Source organism: Rana temporaria, chromosome 4, assembly GCF_905171775.1.
Source record: "Rana temporaria chromosome 4, aRanTem1.1, whole genome shotgun sequence".
Lineage (NCBI taxonomy): Eukaryota > Metazoa > Chordata > Amphibia > Anura > Ranidae > Rana > Rana temporaria.
The window spans coordinates 226951289-226978891 of record NC_053492.1 but is presented as its reverse complement, the minus strand read 5'-3'; the positions used below and the strand labels follow the sequence as shown (position 1 = coordinate 226978891).

Here is a 27603-nt window from a genome sequence, read left to right as displayed (position 1 = left end):
CCTGGAATTAACTTGGATTGTTTTAGGATTTGCATCATTTAATTTACAGAACATGCTCACAACTTTGAAGATGTTTTTTTTTATTGGGAAGCAAAACAACAAATAGGACAAAATAACAGAAAACGTCAAATGTGCATAACTATTCACCCCCCTAAAGTCAATACTTTGTAGAGCCACCTTTTGGGGCAATCACAACTCCAAGTCGCTTTGGATAAGTCTTTATGAGCTTGCCACATCTTACCACTGGGATTTTTGCCCATTCCTCCTTGCAAAACTGCTCTTTCAAGTTGGATGGTTTGCTTTTGTGAACAGCAATCTTAGACCACAGATTTTCTATTGGATTGAGGTCTGGGCTTTGACTAGGCCATTCCGACACATTTACATGTCTCCCCTTAAACCACTCAAGTGTTGCTTTAGCAGTGTGTTTGGGGTCATTGTCCTGCTGGAAGATGAACCTCCGCCCCAGCCTCAAATCACACACAGAGCGGTTCAGGTTTTGCTCAAGAATATCCCTGTATTTAGCACCATCCATCTTTCCCTCAACTCTGACCAGTTTCTCAGTCCCGACTGCTGAAAAACAGGATGGTGTACTTTGGGTGATGTGATGTGTTGGGTTTGCACCAGACATAGAGTTTTATTTGAAGGACAAAAAGTAAAATTTTAGTCTCATCAGACCAGATAACCTTCCTCCATACATTTTGTGAGTCTCCCACATTCCTTTTCGCAAACTCAAAGCGTGCTATTTTGTTTTTTTTGCCGAAAGTAATGGCTTTCTTCTGGCCACTCTGCCATAAAGCCCAACTCTATGGAGCGTATGGCTTATTGTGGTCCTATGTACGGATACTCCATGCTCCTCAGGGTTACCTTAGGTCTCTGTGCTGCCTCTCTGATTAATGCCCTCCTTGCCCAGCCAGTGAGTTTTGGTGTGCGGCCGTCTCTTGGCAGGTTTACTGTCGTGCTATGTTCTTTACATTTGGTTATGATAGATTTGATGGTGCTCCTAGGGATCATCAAAGATTAAATTTTTTGTTTTATAACCTAACCCTGACTTGTACTTCTCAACAACATTGTCCCTTACTTACTTGTGCCTCCTGCTTAGGTGTTGCAGCCTCTGGGGCTTTTCAAAAGGCGTGTATATGTAATGACAGATCATGTGACACTTATGCCGTGTACACACGATCGGTTCGTCTGATGAAAACGGACCGTTTTCATCAGACAAACCAATCGTGTGTGGGACCCATCAGTTTTTTTCCCATTGGTGAAAAAACTTAGAACCTGTTTTAAAATTATCTGATGGTTAAAAAAACGATAGAAAAAAACGATCGTCTGTGGGGAAATCCATCGGTTAAAAATCAACGCATACTCAGAATCAAGTCGACGCATGCTCGGAAGCATTGAACTTTATTTTTCTCAGCACGTCGTTGTGTTTTACATCACCGTGTTCTGACACAATCGTTTTTTTAACTGATGGTGTGTAGGCAAGACTGATGAAAGTCAGCTTCATCGGATATCTGATGAAAAAATCCATCAGACCGTTTTTATCGGATGAACCGATCGTGTGTACAGGGCATAAGATTGCACACAGTTGGACATCATTTCACTAATTATGTGACTTCTGAAAGTAATTGGTTACACCGGAGCTTTTTATGGGCTTCATAACAAAGGGGGTGAATTTTTCTAATTTTACTTCACCAACTTAGACTATTGTGTTCCGATCCATCACATATAATTCAGATTAAAAAAACATTGAACTAAAGGCTGTAATGTAACAAAATAGGTAAAACGCCAAGGGGGGGTGAATACTTTTGCAAGGCACTGTATATAACATACAATTACATTACATGTTTTTTATATTGTGTAAAATAAAGACAAAAAACTTTAAGGCCCCATACACACGATAGAATTTATCCGCAAATACGGTCCAGCGGACCGTTTCCGCGGATAAATCCTCTCGAGGATTTCGGCGGATTTTCATGCGATGGAGTGTACACACCATCGCATTGAAATCCGCGCCGAAATCCTCTGTCGATGACGTGTCGCGCCGTCGCCGCGATTATGACGCGGCGACGTGCGTGACGCTGTCATATAAGGAATTCCACGCATGCGTCGAATCATTACGACGCATGCGGGGGATCCCTTCGGACGGATGGATCCGGTGAGTCTATACAGACCAGCGGATCCATCCGTTGGGATGGACTCCAGCAGATGGATATGTTCTGCATGTCAGCGAATATTCGATCTGCTGGAATCCATCCCAGGGGAGATATATCCGCGGAAACAGATCCGCTGGCGTGTACACACCATAGGATCTATCCGCAGAAACCCATTTGCTGGGATTTATCTGCGGATGGATTCTATGGTGTGTACGGGGCCTTAGACATATTGTATGGTATTAGTATCTGTTTATATGTAATTGTGCACACAGGGGTATATTTAAAGTCCCAACACCCATTCTCCCTTTTGTTGTGCTTGAATATCTGAGTTGCAGAACCTAAGGGTATCAAGGAAAGACTGAGCTGGGGGGTAGGAGGGAATTTTTCCCCCAGCCAGTACAAATAATATATCTTGGGCTGGTAGCCCTGATCTGTGATACTCCTTTACTCAGACCTCAATCAGTGTGGGATCTGCAGTCAAGCCTCGTACACACGACCGAGTTTCTCGGCAAAAACCAGCAAGAAACTTGCTGGGATTTTTTTTTTGCCGAGGAAACCGGTCGTGTGTACATTTTTCGATGAGGAAACTGTCGAGGATCCCGTCAAGCCAAAAAGAGAGCATGTCTTTTTCCTCGACGGGAATGGATAAAACTTGCCTTGTCGAGTTCCTTGACAGCCTTACAAGGAACTCGTCGAGGAAAACGATGCGTTTCGCCGGTCGAGTTCCTCGGTCGTGTGTACGAGGCTTCAGTGTCAGCAGCTCAATGTTAACACCTCACCTGTTCAAAACCAGTTTCTTTGGGATGTCAAACACCTTTTAGCATGGCTACTAATATCTGCAGCATACTTTATATGACACTTTCAGCCTGCCTCGGTAGTGTATGCCTCTGAGGTCAAAACTAAATAATCAATTAAATGTATATCTACATACTGTAGTTGTTTGTGAACATAAAGTAAAGTATATTGTGCAGTCAGATTGTAACATATCAGCAAAGAAAATCTAATAGAAAGCTATGTCCCTGACAAGATCACAGGGCACAATTTTCTGCAGCGACCATCTTCTTGAAATTGTAAAAGTATGCACAGTGAACTGATGGCAGACTTTTCCAATGAAAAAAACATAACACATGGATGTTGATAGCAATACATTTCCTGGTACGTTGGACAATATCCACCACCAACTTCACATTCAGGACCAGTCAGAGCACATTTAATACATTGTAAGATATACCGTACTCAAAATGCTCCCAGCACTTAAAAATATTGTATGATTCGGTCTAACCCCAACAAGCTTGATAACGATTTGTGGATTCTATTTGTTGGAAACATTAAAAAGGTGTGTAAAACACAAAAATACAAATGTATTTATTATATTGTAGCTCACCAATTCTAAGACGTGGGGGCTGAATTGTTATTTTTTTTTAGGCTTTTTTCTTTTATTTTTGCTTAGTGATCCAGCCAATAAGTCTGTTATACATTATAAAATTTTCTTAATTTCCTTTAGATATACCTTCAACTATGTAGTACAAGTACCTGCCTGATTTCCTACAAAGTGCATGCAAGTATTTAGGTTTGACCTCATATTATATGGTTTTGGTAAATCTAAAGGAAAATTGTATAATGTATGGCCAGCCTTACAGATCAAACTGTCCAGCAAAAACAACGAGGGTTGACCCAAACCCTTTAACACTGATGAGGCAACTTTAACCTCTTGGCGTCCGCGCTATAGCCGAATCCTCTTGGCATTTGCGCTAAAGCCGAATCCGCTTGGTGTCCGTGCTATAGCTGAATGACAGCTACAACGTGGACCTGAATTAAGGGGGGGGGGGGGCATCAATAGACGTCCTCCCATGCATTAGCGGCCTGCGCGCCCTCTGCAGGGCGCGCATGGCTCGCTTTGTGATCAGCAAGTCTATGAGACTCGCTGGATCACAGATCAGAGTAAGGGGTCGGTTCCGACCCCTCACACGTGATCAGCTGTCAGCCAATGACAGCTGATCATGTGATGTAAACAGAACCGATAATCGGTTATTGCGCTTATAGCGTGAGGAGGAAAAAAAAGCCGATCACCAGCGGAAGACAGAGGGACATCGGTCCCGATCAGGGAGAGCTGTGGACAGCTCATCTGTGCCCATGTGTGCCACCTGTCAGTGCCACCTACCAGTGCACAACAGTGATGCCTACCAGTTCCCACCAGCGACACCTACCAGTGCCCACAGTGCTACTTATCAAAGTCACTAATCAGTGCCTCATGAACAGTGCTGCCCATCATTGTCACCTACCAGTGCCCATCATTGTCACCTACCAGTGCCCATCAGTGTCACCTACCAGTGCCACCCATTAGTGCCGCCTTATCTGTACCTATCAGTACCTATCTGTGCCCATCAGTGCCACCCATCAGTGCCACCCATTAGTGCCGCCTTATCTGTACCTATCAGTACCTATCAGTACCGCCTTATCTGTCCCCATCAGTGCCGCCTTATCTGTGCCTATTATGAGTGCCACCTTATCTGTGCCTAACAGTGCAGCCTATCAGTGCCCACCAGTGCAGCCTAACAGTGCCCATCAGTGACGCCTCATCAATGAAGGAGAAAAATTAACTGTTTGCAAAATGTTATAACAAAATATAAAATATGATTTTTTTTCAACATTTTCCATCTTTTTTTGTTTGATCAAATACCACCAAAAGAAAGCTCTATTTGTGTGAAAAAAATTATACAAATTTTATTTGGGTACAGTGTTGTATGACCGCACAATTGTCATTCAAAATGCCTCAGCGCTGAAAGCTGAAAATTGCTCTGGGCAGGAGGGGGGTTTAAGTGTCCAGTAAGCAAGTGGTTAAAGGTAACTTATTAACTTATGTAATAATAAATAATGGTTTCTGTAACCGCCTACAAAGTGTTAGCATGGAGAGCATGGCAGCCCGTAATTCAGGGCGTAGGGGCGCTGCCCCCCTATCAATGTGTCTGACCCCCTAATTCAGTGGTCATCAAGCCTGTCCTCAAGGCCCACTAACAGGCCAGGTTTGCAAGATAACTGAAATACATCACAGCTGATATAATTTGCTGCTCAGTGATTGCAGTATTCTAGTCTGCATCTCCCCAAGGTAATACATAAAATCTGGCCTGTTAATTTGCCCTGAGGACAGGGTTGAAGACCACTGCCCTAATCTACATGTGGGGTGTCGGACCCATGGATTCCAATGTTTTTCTTTTTTTGGAAGCATGTGATTAGAGCCAGAGGCTTTAATAGGCTTAAAAAAAGGGTCGGCGCTTCACCCCAAGCCCACCCAGATGTGTGACAATAGTAAATGAATATTCACTATTGTCTTTCTTATTCTCCTCCCAGCCAATCAAGACCCATCACCCGATTGGCCAAGAGGAGAAGTGATCCTATTGGCCACCTAGGAAAAGGGAGGAGACGCACGGTGGAAGTCACTGTGATGCAGAGGAGGAGGAGACACAGAGGAAGCCGCCGCCCATCGCCCAGAGGAAGCGCTGCCTTGGACCGACCAAGATAGGGCAAGTGCGGGGCTGGTGGCTGACTGATCGGTGGGAAGTTGACCTGACCGACCAGGGGGGGGGGGGGTTGGCTGTGGGTGCATTGTTTGCCGCCGCCCCCCAAAAAAATATGCCACTAGCCGCCACTGATCCAGAGTGGAAATAACCTAAGGCAGTAAGTGCATTACTGACCAGATCACTTGGTAAGAACAAGAGGAAAAAGCCTAAAAGAAAAGAAAACAGATGCAGTCACCACATGCACAGATTGGTAAAATGTTTTTGGGTTTAATACCACTTTAACTCAAAAACTGCTCAGTTTGTCTCATATTCATGTTCACTGTATCTGAACCTATCGCTTCTTTTCCTGATGCATTTTCTGAGTTTTAAAATGCTATAAGGAAGCTTTTGAGGACAACACAACACACAGCATGACAAAGCTGAAATGAATATAAAATAATAATGATATGATTAAAAAAAGAAAAAGGAAACCACTACGACACATGATAAAAATGAGTAAGTCTGGTTTATACCTTTCTCGTTCTGGTGAATGCAAACTAGTATCTGGCCTCAAACAGTTGGTACTAGCACTTCGAGCCCTGTCAAGGGAGGGCTGTAGTTCACTAGTGCCAGTGCATTGCATCCAGCGGTAGAAGAGAAAGAGGAATAGAAAAGAAAACAAAGGAATACAATGTTAGATAAAAAATCATAAAAGGTAATGTTTTCTTAGCATAAGATGTAAAATCATCATGACAGTTTATGTTTGCAGGAGTATGAATGCACCCAGCTGAATACAAACACACTAATGAAGTTATGAAGGTAATAAACCTCAAGCACACGCTGCAATCCACCTGGCCTCTCAATGTGACTGGAAATGCTAAACTTATACCAAAATGTATTGACAAAGTATATATTCCTAAAGTTTGAAATTTTAGGATTAAAATGCTGGTTCAGTTTGTGTAAAAGCTGAATCATAGCCTGAAGGAAACATTTTAGAAGTATAAATCTTCTGAATGCGGATTATTTGTGCCAATTTTACTGTGACACTGAAGAAACAAAAGTTTGCCCTCTCTAGTTTATTTAAGTCCATAAAGAGCACACTTCCAAAATTACATGGCCATTGTAGGCTAACACTAAACTGCAAGGTTATAAACAGAGACAAATTTCCCATATTGGAAGTCAAATTATTATGTGCTACTGCCTTCTGTTGCTGACTCTAACTCAGTAAGTCCTTGATTTGTAGACGTCTCTGTCCATTCTAGAAATGGGACCCAGAAAACGCAGAGAGAGTCTAAAGTGTTGCGTTCAAGACCCTTTTAAAACAAAATGTTTAATCATTGAAAACATCTGTTTTATTCTGCTCACTATCTTTTCTCATCAATTAGAAAAAATAGAAGCACACAGAGGCGTATGGGTATACAGAAACACTATGTTACTAAAAGTATTGTGACGCCTGCCTTTGCACGCACATAAACTTTAATGGCATCTCAGTCTTAGTCCATGGGGTTCAGTATTGAGTTGGCCCACCCTTTGCAGCTATAACAGCTTTAACTCTTCAAGGAACGCTGTCCACAAGGTTTAGGAGTGTATCTATGGGAATGTTTTACCATTCTTCCAGAAAGACATTTGCGAGGTCAAGCACTGATGTTGGACAAGAAGGCCTGGCTCGCAGTCTCTGATCTAATTCATTCCAAAGGTGTTCTATCATGTTGAGGTCAGTCAAATTCCTCCACCCCAAACTCACTCATCCATGTCTTTATGGACCTTGTTTGTGCACTGGTGATCAGTCATGTGGGAACAGGAAGGGGCCATCTCCAAAGTGTTCCCACAAAGCTGGAAGCATAAAATTGGCCAAAATGTCTTGGTATGCTGACACCTTAAAGAGTTCCCTTCACTGGAACTAAGGGGCCAAGCCTAAACCCTGAAAAACAACCACACACCATAACCCCCCCCTCCACCAAATGATTTGGACCAGTGCACAAAGCAAGGTCCATAAAGACATGGATGAGCAAGTTTGGGCTGGAGGAACTTGACTGGCCTGAACAGAGTCCTGACCTCAACCCAATAAAACACCTTTGGAATGAATTAGAGCAGAGACTGCGAGCCAGGCTTTCTCGGTCAACTTCAGTGCCTGACCTCACAAGTGTGCTTCTGGAAGAATAGTCAAACATTCCTATAAACACACTCCTAAACCTTGTGGACAGTCTTCCCAGAAGAGTTGAAGCTGTTATAGCTGCAAAGGGTGAACCAACTCAATATTGAACCCTACGGACTAAGACTGGGATGCCATTAAAGTTCATGTGCGTGTAAAGGCAGGTGTCCCAATACTTTTGGTAAATCAGTGTATATGATATATGAGATCACTTAAATATTAAAATGTACTAGATAAAGAAGAAAATGTGTTATTGTGCATAACTTAATAACATGGTTGCATAGTACAGTTTCGCCTTCTAAAAACTGAATTTAGAACCATCATTTGGGCATGTGAATATTTAACAAATAAAGACAAAAGGCTAAACTACTTATTCTTCTGCTATTAAATATGACACAATGCATATCATAGTATCGATCTGCGTAGTTGTATAGCTAACAAAATAAACATAATCTACACTATATTACTGAACATCACTGTAGCAATACCATGCATACTAACAATTGCAAAAAGAATAGGTAAAATATCTCAAAGCAGACACAGTCGGTAACACTGCACCTCAAACTAACAACAGGACAAAATAAAATGGCATATATCGAAGATGATGAAGATGACAAAATATATATTATTTTAACCGAATAAAAAAAAAAACTGAAATTGGCTATATAAAAATGTTATGAAGTTCAGACTCCATGCATTTGTCCCAAAAAGAAAAACCCAATGTTAAGTATGTGGATTAGGAGCTTTTGTTAATAAATCTATTCACATGAAATGGCAGCTTAATGGCGATGTAGCTATGTATGCATTAGCATGGTGTATATTGTTTAAAGGGATTGTTAACCCACAATTCGCAATTCACACTATCCTCTCTGTTTCTTAATGTTGCCTGTCAGCTCCGTGTTTGTGCCCGCCCCCTGCCCTTCTGCTGCTAAAATTACAGTTCGCAATTCACACTATCCTCTATGTTTATTAATGTAATCTGCCCCTGTGTCTGTGCCTTATAAAAAAAATGCAGCTATATACCTGATTTCAGAGCGCCGCTCAGCGCTCACATGACCGGCCAGCTCTCTCCTCTCTTGGCCTGACAGCTGCAGCAGATCCGAGATCCCCCTGCTGATATTAGTCAGGAGGGGAGGAGGAGAGAGCCAGCCAGTCACGTGAGCGCCGAGCAGTGCTCTGAAATCAGTTATATAACTGCATTTTTTTGTAAGGCACAGAAATATTGGCAGATTACATTAAAGGGGTAGTAAAGGTACATTTTTTTTTTTCCTAAATAGCTTCCTTTACCTTAGTGCAGTCCTCCTTCACTTACCTCATCCTTCCATTTTGCTTTTAAATGTCCTTATTTCTTCTGAGAAATCCTCACTTCCTGTTCTTCTGCCTGTAACTACACACAGTAATGCAAGGCTTTCTCCCTGGTGTGGAGTGTCGTGCTTGCCCCCTCCCTTGGACTACAGGAGAGAAATCCTTGCATTACTGTGTGGAGTTACAGACTGAAGAACAGGAAGCGGAGATTTCTCAGAAGAAATAAGGACATTTAAAAGCAAAATCGAAGGATGAGGTAAGTGAAGGAGGACTGCACTAAGGTAAAGGAAGCTATTTAGGGAAAAAAATTGTACCTTTGCAACCCCTTTAATAAACAGAGAGGATAGTGTGAATTGTGAACTGTCATTTTAGCAGCAGGAGGGGAGGGGGTGGGCACGAACATGGAGCCGACAGGCAGGGAGGGAAGGGTTGAGAGGACAGAGGAGGACAGGAGACACAGCGGATGACAGCGGCATGTAAACTGACTACAAAGGGGAGGGCAGAATCTGGTAGGATCAGCCAGGTATTTAAGGTGTTGAAGGGGGCCAAGTTACACAGCACACGCACTGTGCTGTTCATCATTCTGTTAAGGAATAGGATCTATTTTTTTTTAGGGTAACAAATTCTTTAAGACTATCTACCACTGACTACACAGAATAATCTAAGAGAGCTTTTTGAAACATTATATACTGTATGCTGCAATACATCTTCTATATCACAGCATGTGATGGTAATCACAAATAGAGAGACCACTAGCTTATTCCCCAACTGTTAGACTGAAATTAAGTTGTGTATTTAGGCACATACAGCATGAGCTGTTCTTTCTTAGACATCAATATTTCACAGAACAGGGCTCTTCAACCCATCACACAAACACATTATGAAAAATGTTATTAATTAAGATTTGCCCATTTTTTTCCAACTATATATATGATATGTTCGATATGAAAATCAAAATCTTGCTTTTTTAGGAATATTATGCTTTTATTTCAATTTGAGTATAGTAATAGTTTAAGAGCCCTGTCCAGTTACACAAGATAACAAACTCAGTATTTCATACAGTACATGGTGGACAATATAGAGCATCAGAAACAACACTACAATGAAAGCAACACTGTTAACACAATGTTTCTTTCCATAAGATTAAACAGATGTGACATTTTGGGGTTAGTTTTGCATTTAAAAACATACTAAACATAAATCACATAACTGTTTACTTCACAACACATTTCTTACCTGTATAATCTCCAATTAGAACCAAACTCTAGTAAAGGCATCTTGGGTGGCAAAGTTTTACTGTGCCTAACAGTATTTCTTGTGTATTACAAAACACAAGAGAACACAAAGAAAGAATGCAATAGTACTTCAGAAAAGTAATTTGCAAAGACATATATAAATAATGTTGCCTTTCATTGTTTTAGACTATGGGGTATATTTATAAAGCATCAAATGTGACACTTACTGCAGGTGCCTCCTCCTGGCCATTATGTTTTAAATTATACTGATCGATTTCACCATCAGTAAATGTTTGGTGAATGCCACATTTAGTTCTTTACAAATATGCTTAACTTGTTATGAAAAATGACTTGCTACGTTACGTGAATACTATCTATTACACATCAATATTATTAACTTGTTCAGACAAGGTTCAAGTTAAAGTGGATGTAAACCCTCACATATACCCAGTGAAGTGAACAGCCTCAGGTGATACACAGAGATGAAACAAATCCTTGTACATAAGTTTTACTTGTATATCTGCTGTCTTCAGCTTTCTACACTCTTTAGAAAGTGTACATCATGTTAGAAATCGTGTTTCCTCATTCAGCAGTGGGTGTAGAGTCTGAGCATACACTGTGTGACAGCTGATTGGAGGAAAGGCACACACCCTCACTCCACATAGGCAGATGAACAAAGAAACTTGCAGAGCTGTGCTGTGAGAAAGCAAGCTCTCTGCTTACACATCTCTAAGCACCCTCCCCAACACAAATTTCCAGCTGCTTTTATCTCATGTGTCAAAGAGCTTGTCAGAAGTAATTATGCTGAGGAATGAAGCAGCAGAAAAACACGACACTTAAAGCTTTGGAGAGAGATAAGTAAACACTACAGAGTTGTGTGCACAGGTGAGATTTCATGAATGAGGTTTACAACCACTTTAAAATATTTGGCCTTTAATTTACAGAGTGTCGCTTCCAGGAGCTTTGTGTCTGCAAACATCAGCTTCTACTGATCTTCCCTCAACCCCAACCATATGCTGAGTTTGTTATAGATGTTGCTGATCCTCCTTGTCACACATTTCGGGGTAAATATAATTATGATCATTTTTTAGCAATGGCCCTCAAAACACTCATCTGCTGTGCTAGTGATACAAAATGGTCAGCAAGTACCGCCAGGAGGCACACACCACAGCCTCTAATGCTTACAAAAGCCTATGATGCTAAAGGCAAAAGCAGGACCTGCTGTGTAAAGAACAAATATCCATTTGTCTTTGTTTCTTGTATGGGCATATGCACACAGTCACAGCATTTTTATTAGTACTGCATTTGTTTAAGAATCTGAATGCAGTTCTATTGTCTCTCTGGGTCAGCATACACATCCTGCATCCAAGGTTGGTAAAAATGATTAAGATGCATGTAAGCACACATACATTCCTATGCCATTAAAATACGCTGTGGGGTAGATTTACTAACACATGTGCACTCATAATCTGGTGCAGCTGTGCATGGTAGCCAATCAGCTACTAACTTCAGCTTAATTCTAGGTTCACACCCATGTGTTTTTTAGTGCATTTTGCAGTTTTCAGAAACACACTACAGTCTATATAACATGGTTTCCTATGGTACAAGCTCACATTTATGCGTTTTGCAGCTGCGTTTTTGGAAAGGGACGGGGGCTTTTTTCCTGCAATTTGCTGGTAATAGACTTCAATGGAATCGCACCAGAAACGCAACTGTTGTGTTTATGATGTGATTTTTGATGTGTTTCGCAGTTTTTAGTTTAACAATATGTATAGCTGGTTGCTAAGCAGGGGGTCCAGGAAGCCGCAGCATCCTTAATAACTGATGAGTTATCAGCTGTCAGTGGGGTTCCATGCTGACAGCTGAGTGTAAAAAAAAGCCGGCAAAAAAAACAAACTGCATGGGCCCCTCCCCAGGTCCATACCAGATGCCTCTGGTCTAGTATGCATGGCGAGGAGACTTCCCGCGCCACCATTTTTACAAAAATGGCGTGTGGTCCCCCTCAAATCCATAACAAACCCTTATCCGAGCATGCAGCCTGGCGGGCGCCCCCCCTCCTGAACAATACCAGGCCACATGCCTTTAACATGGAGGGTATGGGTGCTTAGGGGGGGAGCCTACAACCCCATGTTAAGGGCATGTGGCCTGGTATGGTTTGGGGAGGGGGGGGCTTGCTCATCCTTCCTCCCTTTTTTGATCTGCTGGGTTGCATGCTCGGATAAGTGTTTGGTATGGATTTTGGGGGGGACCCCGCACCATTTTTTTTTATTTTGTTGTGGGGTTCCTATCCGAATCCATAATAGACCTGAAGGGCTTAGTATGGACCTGGGAGGGACCCCATGCCTTTTTTTCCCGGCAATTTTATTTTCTTACATTCAGCTGTCAGCTGATGACTCATTGGTTTGTTAAGGACACAGCAGCTGGCTTTCAAGCCCCTTGCTTAGTAACCAGCTGTATACAGTGTGTTTAAAGATAACAAAATTGGCAAGAGGCCACCCACACTTTAGTGTCTAGTTGCGCGAAGAAGAGACTTGCATCTCACCAGCACTTTGCACCATTTTGCACATTGGAACGCAGTAACGGCACATAGGAAGGATTGATCCATTGTTGTTTGCTCAAGATTCGATTGCATTTGCACTTTTGGACCCATGGGACTGTATATATCATTTTTGAAAGTTGTTCTGATTGCAGTCCTTTGGACATGGATGTTATACGTTTTGCACTAAGGAATTTATCTACATTTATTTTACTGTCACTTTGCACATATTTTTCTTTGCAGATTTTGCACACGGTACCGTTGGAATTTGTACCAGTTTGCTGCCTGTGTACACAGTTCATTTATTGTATTTTGCACTTTATCTATATGATTGCACTAGGAGTGTACACATTATTTATGCACATAGCACGTTATATATTTGGATGATTACTTTGAAGTTGATGAATATCCCAGCCTGTATGGGCCTTTATTTATATATCAGGATATTGCATAATTCATTTTTTACTTTAGCCTTAGTGGTACTGAAATTCCTCTTGGGAAAAGCGCAACAAGCCCCACCCCCCCCTTTTTTAACGTATCATCTATGTGTATGGTCTGCCCTATTACCGGTGTTTGAAGTAGTTCCATTGTTACAATCCTCTATTCACATTTGATAGCGCAGGAATAATTCCAAACCTCAACCGGATAGTAAAGGTTCATGCAGAGGGCAGGGAGAAGCTGGGTCATTAAACAGGTATACAACTACAGTGGATCTGGTCTCAGGATACACGGAACAAACTGAATACCATTCAGCAACTTCTCCAAGTTACACATCCACTAAAAGAGGCAGCTGGGCACCAAGTGTGCATGCCAGTTGCTACGTGTACATGCGCATCCGACTGCCGATAGAGCACAGCGGGTTGTGTCTGTGTCTGCTCTGCATAAGGGGAGAGGACGCGGACCTGTTACCTGCCTGCTCCACTCAGTTCAGCAAGAGATCAACTAACAGATCTCCTACTGAGAAAAATGGATTTGGACTGTGTGAAAGGGGCATTAATCCACACTGGTTTTCTGATTCTAAGAATTTGGTTTACCTTACAGCCCTCCAGCTGCACCAACCATTACAGCTGGGCAAGATGGGTTGTCCTCAATTACAGGATATTGATGGGTAATGACCTCTCCTACAGTGACCAAGTCCTCTTGACCGAGTGACTGTCTGCAACTCCACCCTAAACCATCAGGCTGGCATCCATCGTCAGGACCCAACAGGAAAAAAAAAGATGAAGGGACTGTTTTCCCATCTCCAGCATTCATAAAGATAACCACTAGTCCAAAGACAGTCTCATTCTGGGGTGTAATTGAATCTGAGTGCTCAACAACTGCATCCTCCTGTCCCATGTTGACAAGGCTGGAGGGTCCTAGGATGAAAAAGGGAACTAGCAGAATCCACATTCAAAGTTGAATCAATGGGGTTGTCAGAGATAGAAGTAACGGCACCTGAGTTCTCAGAACAAGTGATTTTTTTTCGGGAAAGCACAACCCTCAATTGGGCCACATCACGTGTCATGCCTGGAAATTTCCACCCCTGGGTTGGGGTTGAAGCCAACTTCTGAATATTCAGGGCCCATCCAAATCACTCCAGAGTCTGCACTGTGCAAGTAACATTGGATTCCAGAAATTTAGCAGACTGCTTCCTCGGGAGAAAGCCATCCAGTTATGTAGAAGCCCCAAGACCAGGCTAGCACCTTGGTGAATACTGTGAAAGCACTGGACAGGCTTGAACAGTAGGACCACAAACTGAAAATCATGGTTCTCCACTGAAAACTTTTGGAACTTTTGGTAAGGTGGAAAAATTGTGATATGCAGATAAACATCCTTGATATCCAGAGATGTCAGAAAATCTCCCTGTTGGGGGGAGGCAATCACTGACTTCATTGATTCCATCTGGAACATCTGTACTTGGGGAAATTGTTGAGCCTCTTCAGATCTAAGATTAAATTAACTTCCCTGTTCAGTTTTGGAGCAATTGAGAAATTCACGTATAAACCCGTGAAAACTTTCATTCTCCTGGACCGGAATTATCAATTTCTGGGATAGCGGGCGATTGATTGACTACTAGGAAAAGAACTGTCCTTTTTTGTGGATTCAAATAAACATTGGATAGCAAAAAGCAAAGTGGGGGGAGGCTCTGAAATTTAGGTTTGTAACCCGGAGTTACTGTGTTACAGACCCTCTCCTCTGCAATTTCCCCCTGCCAAACACACAAAAGGACTTCTTGTCAAACCTGACATTTACAAAGAAAAAATTATGTGCAGGTCCCCCCAAATTCATACAAGGCCTTTTGGGTCTGGTATGGATTCTGGGGGAGATCTATCTCTAATGTTCCTTTCCAGGCCACTTTTCAGTTTCAAGGCTGTAAGGTTTGACTGACAATTACTCCACCATGCACTAGCTACATTAATTGTATATAATATTTAAACACAGCTTTTGTTTTTGTTGGTATTTATTAGCCATTGGTAACAATTTTCAGAAAACCCCTTTTCCCTTATTTTCTATGGGGGGTGGGGTGTTTTATTTACAAATGTACAAGCAGGAGGGGGCTGACACATTAGCATTTAAACAAGGACATTTTTTAATGATAGATAAAAAGATGTCAGTAATGAGGTGGTTAATAAAGAGTTACTTTAGCATAATGCCTTTTCTTACTGTTTTTCTATACTAACAGATTGTAATTTCAGCCTTAGCTGCTGCATTCTCTTTCCTCTATCCCTAGCCTACCACTTACTAATGCCCTGTACACACGATTGGTTCGTCTGATGAAAACGGTCCGATGGACCGTTTTAATCGGACGAACCGATCATGTGTGGGTCCCATCGTTTTTTACCCCATCGGTGATAAAAATAGAACCTGTTTTAACATTTTCTGATGGTTAAAAAAACGATAGAAAAAAAGGATCGTCTGTGGGGAAATCCATCGGTCAAAAATCCATGCATGCTCAGAATCAAGTCGACACATGCTCGGAAGCATTGAACTTCATTTTTCTCTGCACGTCGTTGTGTTTTACGTCACCACGTTGGACACGATCAGATTTTTAACTGATGGTGTGTAGGCAAGACTGATGAAAGTCAGCTTCATCGGATATCTGATGAAAAAATCCATCGGTCCGTTTTCATCGGATGAACCGATTGTGTGTATGTGGCATTAGTCTCACCTCCCACTTCATGGTACACCTTCAACCTCATGTTACATTATGACCTTCTGTGTATCAGATCTGCCCTCAAGTTCTAGGTATGTTATGTTTATGTATCTGACGTGTGTGTCTCTCATAATGTACAACCTTAAAAACAAAATAGTAGCACATTCCAGTTGCCAATATATGGAGTGATTACTCTGTGTGAGGAAACGAGTAATAGAAGGATATTTTCCATCCACCCTTCCTTTGATGCTGGAGTTCTTACCAGAACTTATCAGTATCTATATATATATTTTACAGACTAATGGATGCATCCACTCCTGATGAAGTGTCTTCACTTGAAATGCATTGAGCTCTGACAGGATGCACCTTTAGTCAATCACCTTATCTATGTATTATCCTTCTATTGCTCATTTCCTTACATGGAGTAATCACTCCATACATTGGCAACTGCTATTTTTTTTTTAAGGTTGTATATAATGAACTATTTGGATTATGTATTTGTACTCTCCAATTTTATGTGTTCATGGACTGTACTTTACTCAACATTCACATATATGTAGTGGCTTTTAATGTATTCTATACTGAGTGTGATTCTATACCCTATTTATGTTAATAAACTCAGTCACCATGTATTACATTGTTCAATTGCCATTTGTCTCACAAAGTCCCAATTTCCTTTTAATATTTCATGTCCTCAATGCAGTTGGGGATTTTGCTAGCAGCTAATTCACGTGCTCAGTTTTCACTGAGTTTTTATGCTGATCATTTCCTCCCTATCACATTTGCAGCCCATGTGATTATAGAGTTACACATGTGTGCATATACACAGTGGTAAATGACAGCCAACAACTCCCTCCCTCCTCCTTTATGCCCACTAACCAGCTAAACACAATGGGGGTGTGATAGTACATCTTGATTGATGGAGGTTTCTCCTCCCTCTTATTCTAAGACACAGGCTGGAGGGGCGTGACACCGCCTGTGACTGGCAGAAATTCGCACACGCCATGTTATTGCCAAAAATAATAAAGTTTTGATTACAAATATAGGATTTGTATGATGATTTAAAACAGTTTTTTGAGATTACAGTGGAACCTCGGATTGTGAGTAACACGGTTAACGAGCATTTCGCGATACGAGCACTGTATTTTAAAAAAATCCTAACTCGGTTTGCGGGTGTTGTCTCGTAAAACGAGCAGGATTCAGGCTAAAGCAGTGTGCAGTACCGCATCTGGCCTGAGGTGGGGGGGCGCCGGAGCCGAGCAGCGCCGATCGCAGCTGATCAGTGTCGTTCGGAAATGCACGAAAAGGCCCAAGGACAGCTCAACTGACCTCGGCAAACCTTGGGAATAGAGTCTTTCTGAGGTGTCCTCGAGTCTTTCTGGCCGTTTCCGAGGCTCTCCGGTGCCCCACACCTCTGGTCGCATGCGGTATTGCATGCCATTGAAGTTAATGCAGAACAAATTATTTTCAATTCCATTGACTTAAAAAGGGGAAACTCGCTTTAATATGCGAGTACTTTGGATTACGTGCATTCTCCTGGAATGGATTATTCTCGTAATCCGAGGATCCACTCTATTTATTTTTACTCTGTATCCCAAAGGCTGTTTATTAAGGATGCTTTAACCACTTAAGGACCCCCCACTGTATATATACATCCTCTTTTTAAACATGGATATCTCAGTAACGGCAGCAGCTGCTGCCACAACTGAGATATCCATGTTTTCAGCGGGCGGCCGTGTAAACGATAACGGCGGTCTCCGCGGCGGATTCGCCGCGAGATCGCCGTTATCGGTGGCGGGAGAGGGGCCCTCCCCCTCCCGCCGCTTTTCCGCACCCTCCGCCGCTTACCGGAGCCGTCGGTAGCGGCGGAGGACATCCGATGCTGCCGCCTGGAGAGTGAGGACTTGAGTGAGGGCAAGATGGCCCCCACCCGTCCTCATAGCTCTGCTGGGCGGAAGTGACGTCAAAACGTCAGTCCCGCCCAGCCTCTTAAAGAGACAATTTTTTTTCTGTCATTTTTTTAAATTACAAATTTTCCTTTTTTTTTTTTTTTTTTTTGCATTTAAGCCTAAATATGAGATCTGAGGTCTTTTTGACCCCAGATCTCATATTTAAGAGGACCTGTCATGCTTTTTTCTATTACAAGGGATGTTTACATTCCTTGTAATAGGAATAAAAGTGATCATTTTTTTTTTTTTTTATATTTTAGTGTAAAAAATAATAAAATCAATAAAATTAAATAAGAAAACAAAAAAAATTTTTTTAAAGCGCCCCGTCCTGACGAGCTCGCGCGCAGAAGCGAACGCATACGCGAGTAGCGCCCGCATATGAAAACGGTGTTCAAATCACACAAGTGAGGTATCGCCGCGATCGTTAGAGCGAGAGCAATAATTATAGCCCTAGAGCTACTCTGTAGCTCAAAAAATGCAACTTATAGAATTTTTTAAACGTCGCCTATCTAGATTTTTAAGGGTAAAAGTTTGACGCCATGCCACGAGCGGGCGCAATTTTAAAGCGTGACATGTTGGGTATCATTTTACTCGGCGTAACATTATCTTTCACAATATATAAAAAAATTGGGCCAAATTTATTGTTGTCTTATTTTTTAATTCAAAAAAGTGAATTTTTTCCAAAAAAAGTGCGCTTGTAAGACTGCTGCGCAAATACGGTGTGACAAAAAGTATTGCGATGACCGCCATTTTATTCTCTAGGGTGTTAGAAAAAAATATATATAATGTTTGGGGGTTTTAAGTAATTTTCTAGCAGAAAAAACTATTTTAGTCTTGCAAACACCAAATCTGAAAAACACCTGAGGTCTTTAAGTGGTTAAGGTGAAAAAACGGCAAGCTTTACAACCCCTTTAACTACCTCAATACTGGTTTTGAGGGGGGGGGGTATCTGAATGATGCCTGCAGCTACAGGCATCATTCAGATATCCTTCTTTTCAGGCGGTAATTCCGCACACCATAAAAATTTTCATAGCGGCAGTTTCACTGCTTGATCGTTCTTATAGGTGGCGGGAGAGGATGTCCCCCCTCCCGCCGCCATCCGGTGCTTCTCCGGGCTCTCCCGAGCCATCAGGGGCCCAGAGAACGAATTGGCCGGCGCCGGATGATGACGATAGAGATTTTTCTATAACCGTCGTAGACTCGGGCGCGGCGTATGATGTCACGGACGGGTATCCGGAAGTAAACAAAGCCACAATCGCGGCTGTCGGCATGAGATTGGTGATTTTTTTTTCACAATCTCATGCTTTCAAGCCTGAAGGAGATCTCTCCATAAAAAGAACCTATCACAATAGATTCCTATTACAAGGGATGTTTACATTCCTTGTAATAGGAATAAAAGTGATTAAAAAATAATATTTAAAAAAGGTGTAAAAAAAAAATGAAATAAAATAAAATAAAATAAAACGCCCCTGTCCCCGGTAGCTCGCGCTCAGAAGCGAACACACACATAAGTCCCGCCTACACATGTAAACGCCATTCAAACCACACATGTGAGGTATCACCGAGTGTGGTAGAGCGTGTGCAACAATTCTAGCACTAAACCTCCTCTGTAACTCTAAACTGGTAACATGTAAAAAAATGTAAAGCATCGCCTATGGAGATTTTTAAGTACCGAAGTTTGGCGCCATTCCATGAGTGTTCGCAATTTTAAAGCGTGACAAGTTAGGTATCTATTTATTCGGCGTAACATCATCTTTCACATTATACAAAAAATTGGGCTAACTTTACTGTTTTGTTATTTTTTAATTCATGAAACCGTTTTTTTTTTTTTTTTTTCAAAAGATGTTTGAAAAATTATTGCGTAAATACCGTGCGAGATAAAAAGTTGCAATGACCGCCACTTTATTCCCTAGGGTTTCTGCTAAAAAATATATATAATGTTTGTTTCTAGCAAAAAAAAAATCGATTTTTACATAAGGAGAGAAGTGCCAGAATTGGCCCGGTAGGTGGTTAAGCAGTTGGTGTTTAGTATCACTTTGATGAACAATCTCTTGTTTTCTACTGTTGCTAAAATAGTAACATGCTTTGTTTTAATTTCTGAATTTCAATAGTGTAATAAGGTTAATTATGCCAGTGTTTCCCAAATCTGGACTTCAAAGACAACTAACATGTTATGTTTGAAAACTTCCAATAAGCTGCACACCAATGTTAGTCACAATTTTAAAGTAGCATAATTTGAACGGTGACGATGGGAAGAGAACTTGAAAACTGACCTCTCAGTGGTACTTGAGGAACAGACTATAAAACATTGAGCATGACTGTTAAAAAATGCAATTACAATTATTTACAGTATTTTAATTGGAAGATTTAGGGGTCTTTCACACGGAGCGGGGATCAGTAATGCTCAACGGGGATCGTTCCGCTGTTTCCGACTGAGCCGTCGGATGACAGGGCGGTCCTCGCACACTGTGCAGGGACCGCCCTGTCTTTTCTCCATTCTACCCTATGGGGGGATCGGATGAACACGGACCGTCTGTCCGTGTTCACCTGATCCGATCCACAGACAGATGGAAAAATAGTGTTTTACTCTGTCTGCAGAATCGGAGGATTGCGGAACCGGGTAAGATCGGGTGTCAGCGGATGTTCATCCGCTGACACCCGCAATCTCATAGGGACCAATTTATGTCCCTTTTTCATCCGTACACGGATGGATGAAAAAGCGGACATACAGTCCGCCCGTGTGAAAGAGCCCTAAATGTTCATTTCAAACTGTACTGTGCTGAAAATTAAGTGAAGCTTTATTTTAAGATTTCGCTTGCATTGTATAGGAAATATTTAAGTAAATGTCTCATTGTTGGGCCCTTTTTTTAAAGTTTATTGCTATACTGCAGGTTACATGTTAAAAAAAAAATCTTTATTACTTCTTCTTGCCTCAAAATCCTAGAGTTTCTAAGTTGCGATTCAAAGCTGTTTCGTGTTAAAAACAGAAGCATCAGGTTTTACAAAACCTCTTCTGGTTCTCTTAATTAATTATTTTAACAAACATAAACTAACAAGTGGAACAATTCTGTTTCAGGGTCTTCGTTTCAAAGTCGAATTCAGAGTTACATAGTACATAGTAGGTGAGATTGAAAAAGGACGCAGGTCCATCAGGTCCAACCTATGTGTGCGATTATAGGTTAAAATATAGTTACACAGTAGGTGAGGTTAAAAAAAGACACAAGTCCATCACAAGTCCAACCTAGGATGAGTTGTACAAGCAGCACCATCATCATTATCTTCTCCAGATTTACACTGGGCTTCTAGAATAACGAACCTTGACTTCACCCACTGTCTTACTGTAGCTACTGCATCTTCTGAATCCAAATTACTAACCAGTCCCATAATAGTCATTTTTTTTTATTCTGACAAGCTTTACTAAGTGTAAAATAGTAAGGATGATCTGCAAGGGATGATCTGAAAGTCTAATTCTAAGACAATTATTTATTTATTATTTGTCTCAATAACGAATCAATTTCCCCAAGCTACAATACAGAATGAAAATTGCACAGCGGTTGCTTTGTGGCAATCTACTCTTGTTCTTACTTAAAGGTAAATTATAATGGGTTTGGGTAGATTTTACTTATCACAGTTTGATATATATATATTTAGTCCTGATCATACTAAAAAACATAATAAATAAATACAATTTTTTATAAAACCAATATATATTCCCTTTAAAGCAAATGATATAAGGAACCATTGCTTGAAAGAGCAATAATTTGTAAGATGTTATCACAGTTGAAGGAAAAATGATATACATACAATATTTATTTCTGTTAGGGAAGGATATCTTGCCATATCCCAGATCATTTAAGCTAATTGGTGGTGGGGTATTGTTATTTTGCAACAAAATAGTAAGACACTAAACTAAATTCCTGTATGACAGAAGCAGGTGTTTTTAAAGACTGAGCATAATTTACCTAGCTTCAGTTGATGCAATCTTGTAACAGGACTTATTGAAATATGGCTGTAATGAGGAAAAGTATCAATGGCTATCTCCGACACCTCCTCCTACCTCCTTTGAAGACAGTACTGCTGACCTCTGTCAAACATGCCCGACTTCACCTACTAAACATGTAGTGAAGGTCAGCCACTTCAAAAATAAGGAAGCCAAAGGATCAGTTAAAGAGACCTAAAAGATGTACCTTGAGTAGGGTGGGGAAATGGGAGGTCAATATATTTCTCTTTCATTGAGTGATTTGTATATGATCTCAAAAACTGAACTGTATTGTAGAACACTGCATAACATATTACCATAAGAAAATAGATTCAGCTATAAATTCATAATAAACTGCAAGTTCACAATACCTGATAGTATGTAGGCATTCAGCACTTCGGCCACGTTTTGCTCTGGGCAGCATAAGAAGCTCACTGTCAAAAACAGAATTTTTAATACGCTAGCAAATGGAAGAAAAAAAAAACAGTTCATACTACAACCATCACATCACGCAAACTTTGCATAGTTTAAAAAGACTATAGGGGTTGATCTACTAAAGGCAAACAGACTGTTCATTTTGCAAGGGAATTTTCCCCCAGAGCTTAGTGAATATGGTGCGATTTAAAAAAAAAAAAAAACACACAATCATGTTCAAGGAAAGGAAAAGCATTTTTGCTTGAACTTGATTGGCTGATGGAAGTCAGCAGAGCTTCACCTCTTTCACTAAGCTCTGCTGAAAATGTCCTTGCATAGTGCAATTTCCCCTACAAAGTGAACAGTCTACTATTTGCCTTTTGTAAATCAACCCCAATGTCACCTGCCCATTCAGAGCAAAGTGACAGTGCCTCCTGATAGCCCACTATCCCAGCAAGGTATACTTACTTATATGCATTTCTGGGGATGGGGGAGCATGTGATCTTCACCATATGACTGTGCTTGGTGATCAGCGAATTGCCAGATCTGAACACGGTGGACTGTGGGGGGCAGTGACATTCACCAGATTAAGTTTTGACACCATCCAACACTGAAGCAAACATAAAGGTGCACTCCTACAGTGGGGAGGGGGAGGGGGTGGTTGGGTAGTGCAGATTGATAAGTATACCATACATAGGGATAAATGGCCTGAATGAGCAAGTGACAATATAATCTTAAGCCTAGCTGGATGTGTATATTTAATTTACTTTGCAGCAAGACAGGGTGAGCCATAGGATCAATATTTAAGATACATTTCAAACAGCTAAACCACACATTCCATTCATTGTAAATTAATATATCAAATTATGTGGTGACTCACATACACCAATTTCATGTAGAATAGGGTAAATTGCAGTACAAGAAAGAGTGTTGGAAAAGGCAAATCCTCTCCGATAATACAGGCCTAAAAATCTTAGAGCTGTTGTGCAGACATACCTATCTTGATCAGATAAATACTGACTGTCCGAGTCCCTGGACCTGTGAGTAACTGGACTGCGGGAGGCATCATGGTGTCTTGTTGGAGAACGTGATCGTCTCATTTGATGAATTTCATCCAGACTCCTAGAATTGGCCAACAACAGCAAGTTAAGTGTACATTTTTCTATAAGTAAGTCAACTGTACAGAACTTTTCCCAAATATTTAAAGCTGTCTGGTAAATCTACTAAAAAAATACCCCTGGCTTTATAATCTAGAATTTTCTTTTTTTGTTGTATCATTTTGTGCTTCTATATGGCTATTGTATAGTCTTATTAGATCTCTGGTATTTTAATTTTCCGACCAGCCTATAGCAAAATGATGGTTGGGCGGGAATCTCGCTGAGATGGGTGGATGTCACATAACATCCTCCTGAATCACGGCCCCTTGCTTCCACAGGGCCGCACTTCGGCGCTATCAGTCACCAGCTGTGTCCGGACACAGTACATGACTGATCACTGTACCAGCTCACTGCCGGCACCATGTGACCGCTGTAACCATAGGTTATAAACAATAGATGGCTTCCTTTCAAGCCATCCATTGTGTACAAATGTGTTTCTAGCTGTGAGTTGTCACGGTGATCACATGGTACAAAACAAACTGAATGAATCGATTTCATTCAGTAAAATGCTTGCTTATAGCAATACATGTGTAAAAAAAATAAGTTGTACTATGGTAACATTACATTGATCTGGTCAAAGTGTGTAAAAAAATAAATCGTAAATGTATATGTATGTATATATATATATATATTATATATATACATACACATGTATTAGAAACTAAACAAATACTTTTTATTTTATCTTTATTTCTTCATACTGTCACCAGTTAGTGTTCCTGATCCCCACCACACCAGCTATATGATAATGCTGTACTGCTCTGGTGACAGTAGGTACAAATAAAACTTTTTTTTTTTTATTTCTTCATTTTCCAAAAACTTGTGACAAAAAACTACAACTTCAAAAAACTTGCGATAGCCCTACCATTGTACAAGGCCATTTATCTGTAATTTTTAGACCTCAAGAAGTGAGATAGGCCATCAGTACATCAGGATTGATAAATTTTAACATACATAATGTAACAGGAGTCACTTTTGGGCACAGATTGAGCCAGGAAATAAAGACATGGACAGTAATCTACCATATATTATTTAATATCTGTAAAGAATATTGTGACCCTACAGGTCAATAATGACTCTTTTAAATGATTAGCCCTGGCTAGTGAGTTGTTAATTGAGTCAGGCTTCTGGAAGACCTTTCATTGTGTGCTATTGATGATAGATGTGTTGTGACTCTAAAGGTCAGACGTCTGTGCAATGTGGATTGTGCAGGTGAATGACTTATTGTCGGAGACGTAACGTCTGGGGGATAATTAACTCCTCTATGTAATTATCTAAAAGAATGTGATTGAAGCTCATCGTGTGATGTATGGGTGGGGTGTGGTTTTGTTCCTTTGAGTACTGTAACATGCTGTAACTGTTTAAAAGCTGAGAGCTGGCCATTAAAGTTGTCTTGCATTTTGAAACCAGTAACAGAGCAAGTCTCGTTATTGAGGGAATTCTTATGGAATGGTTCGGGTCTGCTGGATGGTTGGAGTGTCTGAAGCTGTCGTGGGTTGATGGAAGGTCGTAAACTGGGGTGACCGTTACACATAACATATGGACTATATAACTTTTACACAAACTAAATAATATATGTTGATTTGGGTTATTTTCACCAAAGAAATGTAGCAAAATACATTGTGGCTGAAATTTATGAAGAACATCTATTTATTTGCAAAATTGTATAACAGAAACAAAGAAAAAAAAGTTTTGTTTTCCAACTTTTCTGTCTTCTTTTGTTTATTTAGCAAAACACAAAAAAACTAGTGATGATTAAATACCACCAAAAGAAAGCTCTAGTTTTGTGAACAAAATGATAAAAAAATTCTTTAGGTACAGTCATTCAGAGTGTGACAGCACTGAAAACTGAAAATTGGCCTGGGCAGGAAAAGAGTAAAAGTTCCCTGTATTGAAGTAGATAAATACCAAAAACTGCAGTGTATCCTAACAATATAAATATAAATGCAGCATATTACACTTTTGGAAAAGATAAGCATCCAGTCTTAGATAGTGATTGGTGCTCCAACAGTCCTTACTGGGCATAATCCATGATAGGATAATAGTGCAATGGTTAATGTATGTTAAACTATTCAGACCCCCTTTACTTTTTTCAATTTTTGTAGACTGATACTACAGTTCTATGGCAGCCATTACAGCCTCAAGTCCTTTTGGGTATGACGTGACAAGCTTTGCTAACCTAGACTGTTTTTTTTTTCTGTCATCCTTCTTTGCAAATCCTCTCAAGCTCAGGAGGAGGACCGTCAGTGTACAGCCATTATGGAGGCCTCTGTGCTCATGGAAACCTTCAGTGCAACACATTTTTTTGTAGGCTTCCCCAGATCTGCACTATGCAACGATATAGACAAATGGGAGGCACCTGAGCTAAATGTTTGTGTTGTTGCAAAGGGTCTAAATATTTATGCCAATGTGATATTTCAGTTTTTCCTTTTTCATACATTTGCAAGCATTTCTAAAATTCTGTTTTCACTTTGTCATTATGGGGTACTGAGTGTAGAAAATAATGAGATTTTTTTTTTTTAAACAACTGTAGTATCAGGCTGCAACATATCAAAGCTGAAAAAAGTGAAATATATAAATATACACTGTATATACACAGGAGAGAGAGAGAAAGCTTCAAGGCCTTAGTCTAGAAGAAAGTTACTTTAACATCAGGTTTTGAATACAGGGTTACAGCATCACACAGAATACAAAGCAAAAAACAACCTCTTGGCTATATGTACTACTTAGTCCCTCAGTCTGCCTCTGCACAGACTTTTACAACTCTTACATGATGGCCTAGTTAGTTTGCCTGTCTTTGTGGCCAGATAGGCTGGAACACATACATGCACTGCAGCATAACTCTACTAGTGAGGGAGGCTGGGGCTGTATCCAACACCGTAATGCCTCGTACACGCAATCAGTTTTCCCGACAAGAAAAGTGTGATGTGAGCTTTTTGTCAGGAATTCCGACCATGTGTATGCTCCATCACACTTTTTCTGTCAAAATTCCAGCCAAGAAAAGATTGAGAGCAGGATCTCAATTTTCGTGACAGGAAAAATTCCTGTCACGAATCGCGTTCGTCTGTATGCAATTACGACGCACAAAAAAAAACTGCATGCTCAGAATCAAGCAGAAGAGCTAAACTGCCATTGATCGGCTCGTCGTACGTGTTGTACATCACCGCGTTCTTGATGTTTGGAATTTCAGACAAGATTAGTGTGACCGTTTGTATGCAAGGCAAATTTCAGCCGTTTTCCTGCTGAAAACCCACGGTTTTGTTGTCGGAAAAAATTATCGTGTGTACAGGGCATTAACGTTAAATGCTTGTTTATGTCTAAGGCAGTGTTTTTTAACTGGGGTGTCACAAATCAAACAATAAAAGAATGTGTTTATCTCAACTTAAAAGTTTACAGAAAGAACATTTGTAATATGCTATATGGTATAGTTATTTGTCAATCATTGGTTTTACTGACATTTTTGGTAATACATCTCCTCTTGGGTCACAGCATGGTAACAATATATCATATTGGTCTTTAGATTAAGAAAGACATCTCTGCCTTAGACACATGCTTTTGTAGATATATGAACCAAAGTTGATAACAAGTCCCATCATCGTTCATGCATCTAAACTGGTAGTTTATACTGACCATCCCTCTATCATCAGATTTTTTTTAGTGCCCTGAGCACATCTTACCTCTGTAATGGCACATTTGGTAAACGTGAGCGGGTCCTGCCCTGTTCATCAACACGGTGAGGAGATACGGAACGTGAGCGGTGATGGGTCACTCTTTGTTGTTCTGGCACTGTTAACGTTGTGGATCTGCTTTGTCTAGCATTAGACCTTGAACCTACCAATGTAAAATGTTTTACATGTAAAATAAGCATCACAGATGAACATAAAGAAACACTGTGTTGGAATAAGGCTTTGAGACATTTGAAACCTTATGTTTTAAACGTAGTTTTGAGAAAACTTTTGGAAACCGTACATAAAGCATATTGAACTGTTGGTATGTGAAACACACAAAGTGAATGTGCTTTATTTCATTTAATTAACAGGTTTAAAATAAATATAAAAAATAATTGACTCTCTGGACGTTGTGTCACAGC

General features: G+C 40.6%; 1 protein-coding gene across 15 annotated transcripts in view; it reads right to left on the bottom strand.

Annotated features, from left to right (window-relative positions):
- Window positions 1–27603, bottom strand: part of RIMS1 (regulating synaptic membrane exocytosis 1) — a 492278-nt gene that overhangs the window by 194459 nt on the left and 270216 nt on the right. For 8 of the 15 annotated variants that reach the window (XM_040349940.1, XM_040349925.1, XM_040349926.1 and 5 more), the window contains 5 exons: window positions 27191–27344; window positions 23353–23478; window positions 22314–22376; window positions 10344–10421; window positions 6184–6273 (listed from right to left, as the gene is read on the bottom strand). In XM_040349940.1, coding sequence (XP_040205874.1) covers window positions 6184–6273; window positions 10344–10421; window positions 22314–22376; window positions 23353–23478; window positions 27191–27344 — 511 coding nt within the window. The remainder of the gene's footprint in view (window positions 1–6183; window positions 6274–10343; window positions 10422–22313; window positions 22377–23352; window positions 23479–27190; window positions 27345–27603) is intronic. The other 7 variants (XM_040349932.1, XM_040349933.1, XM_040349938.1 and 4 more) reach the window with 2 other exon arrangements.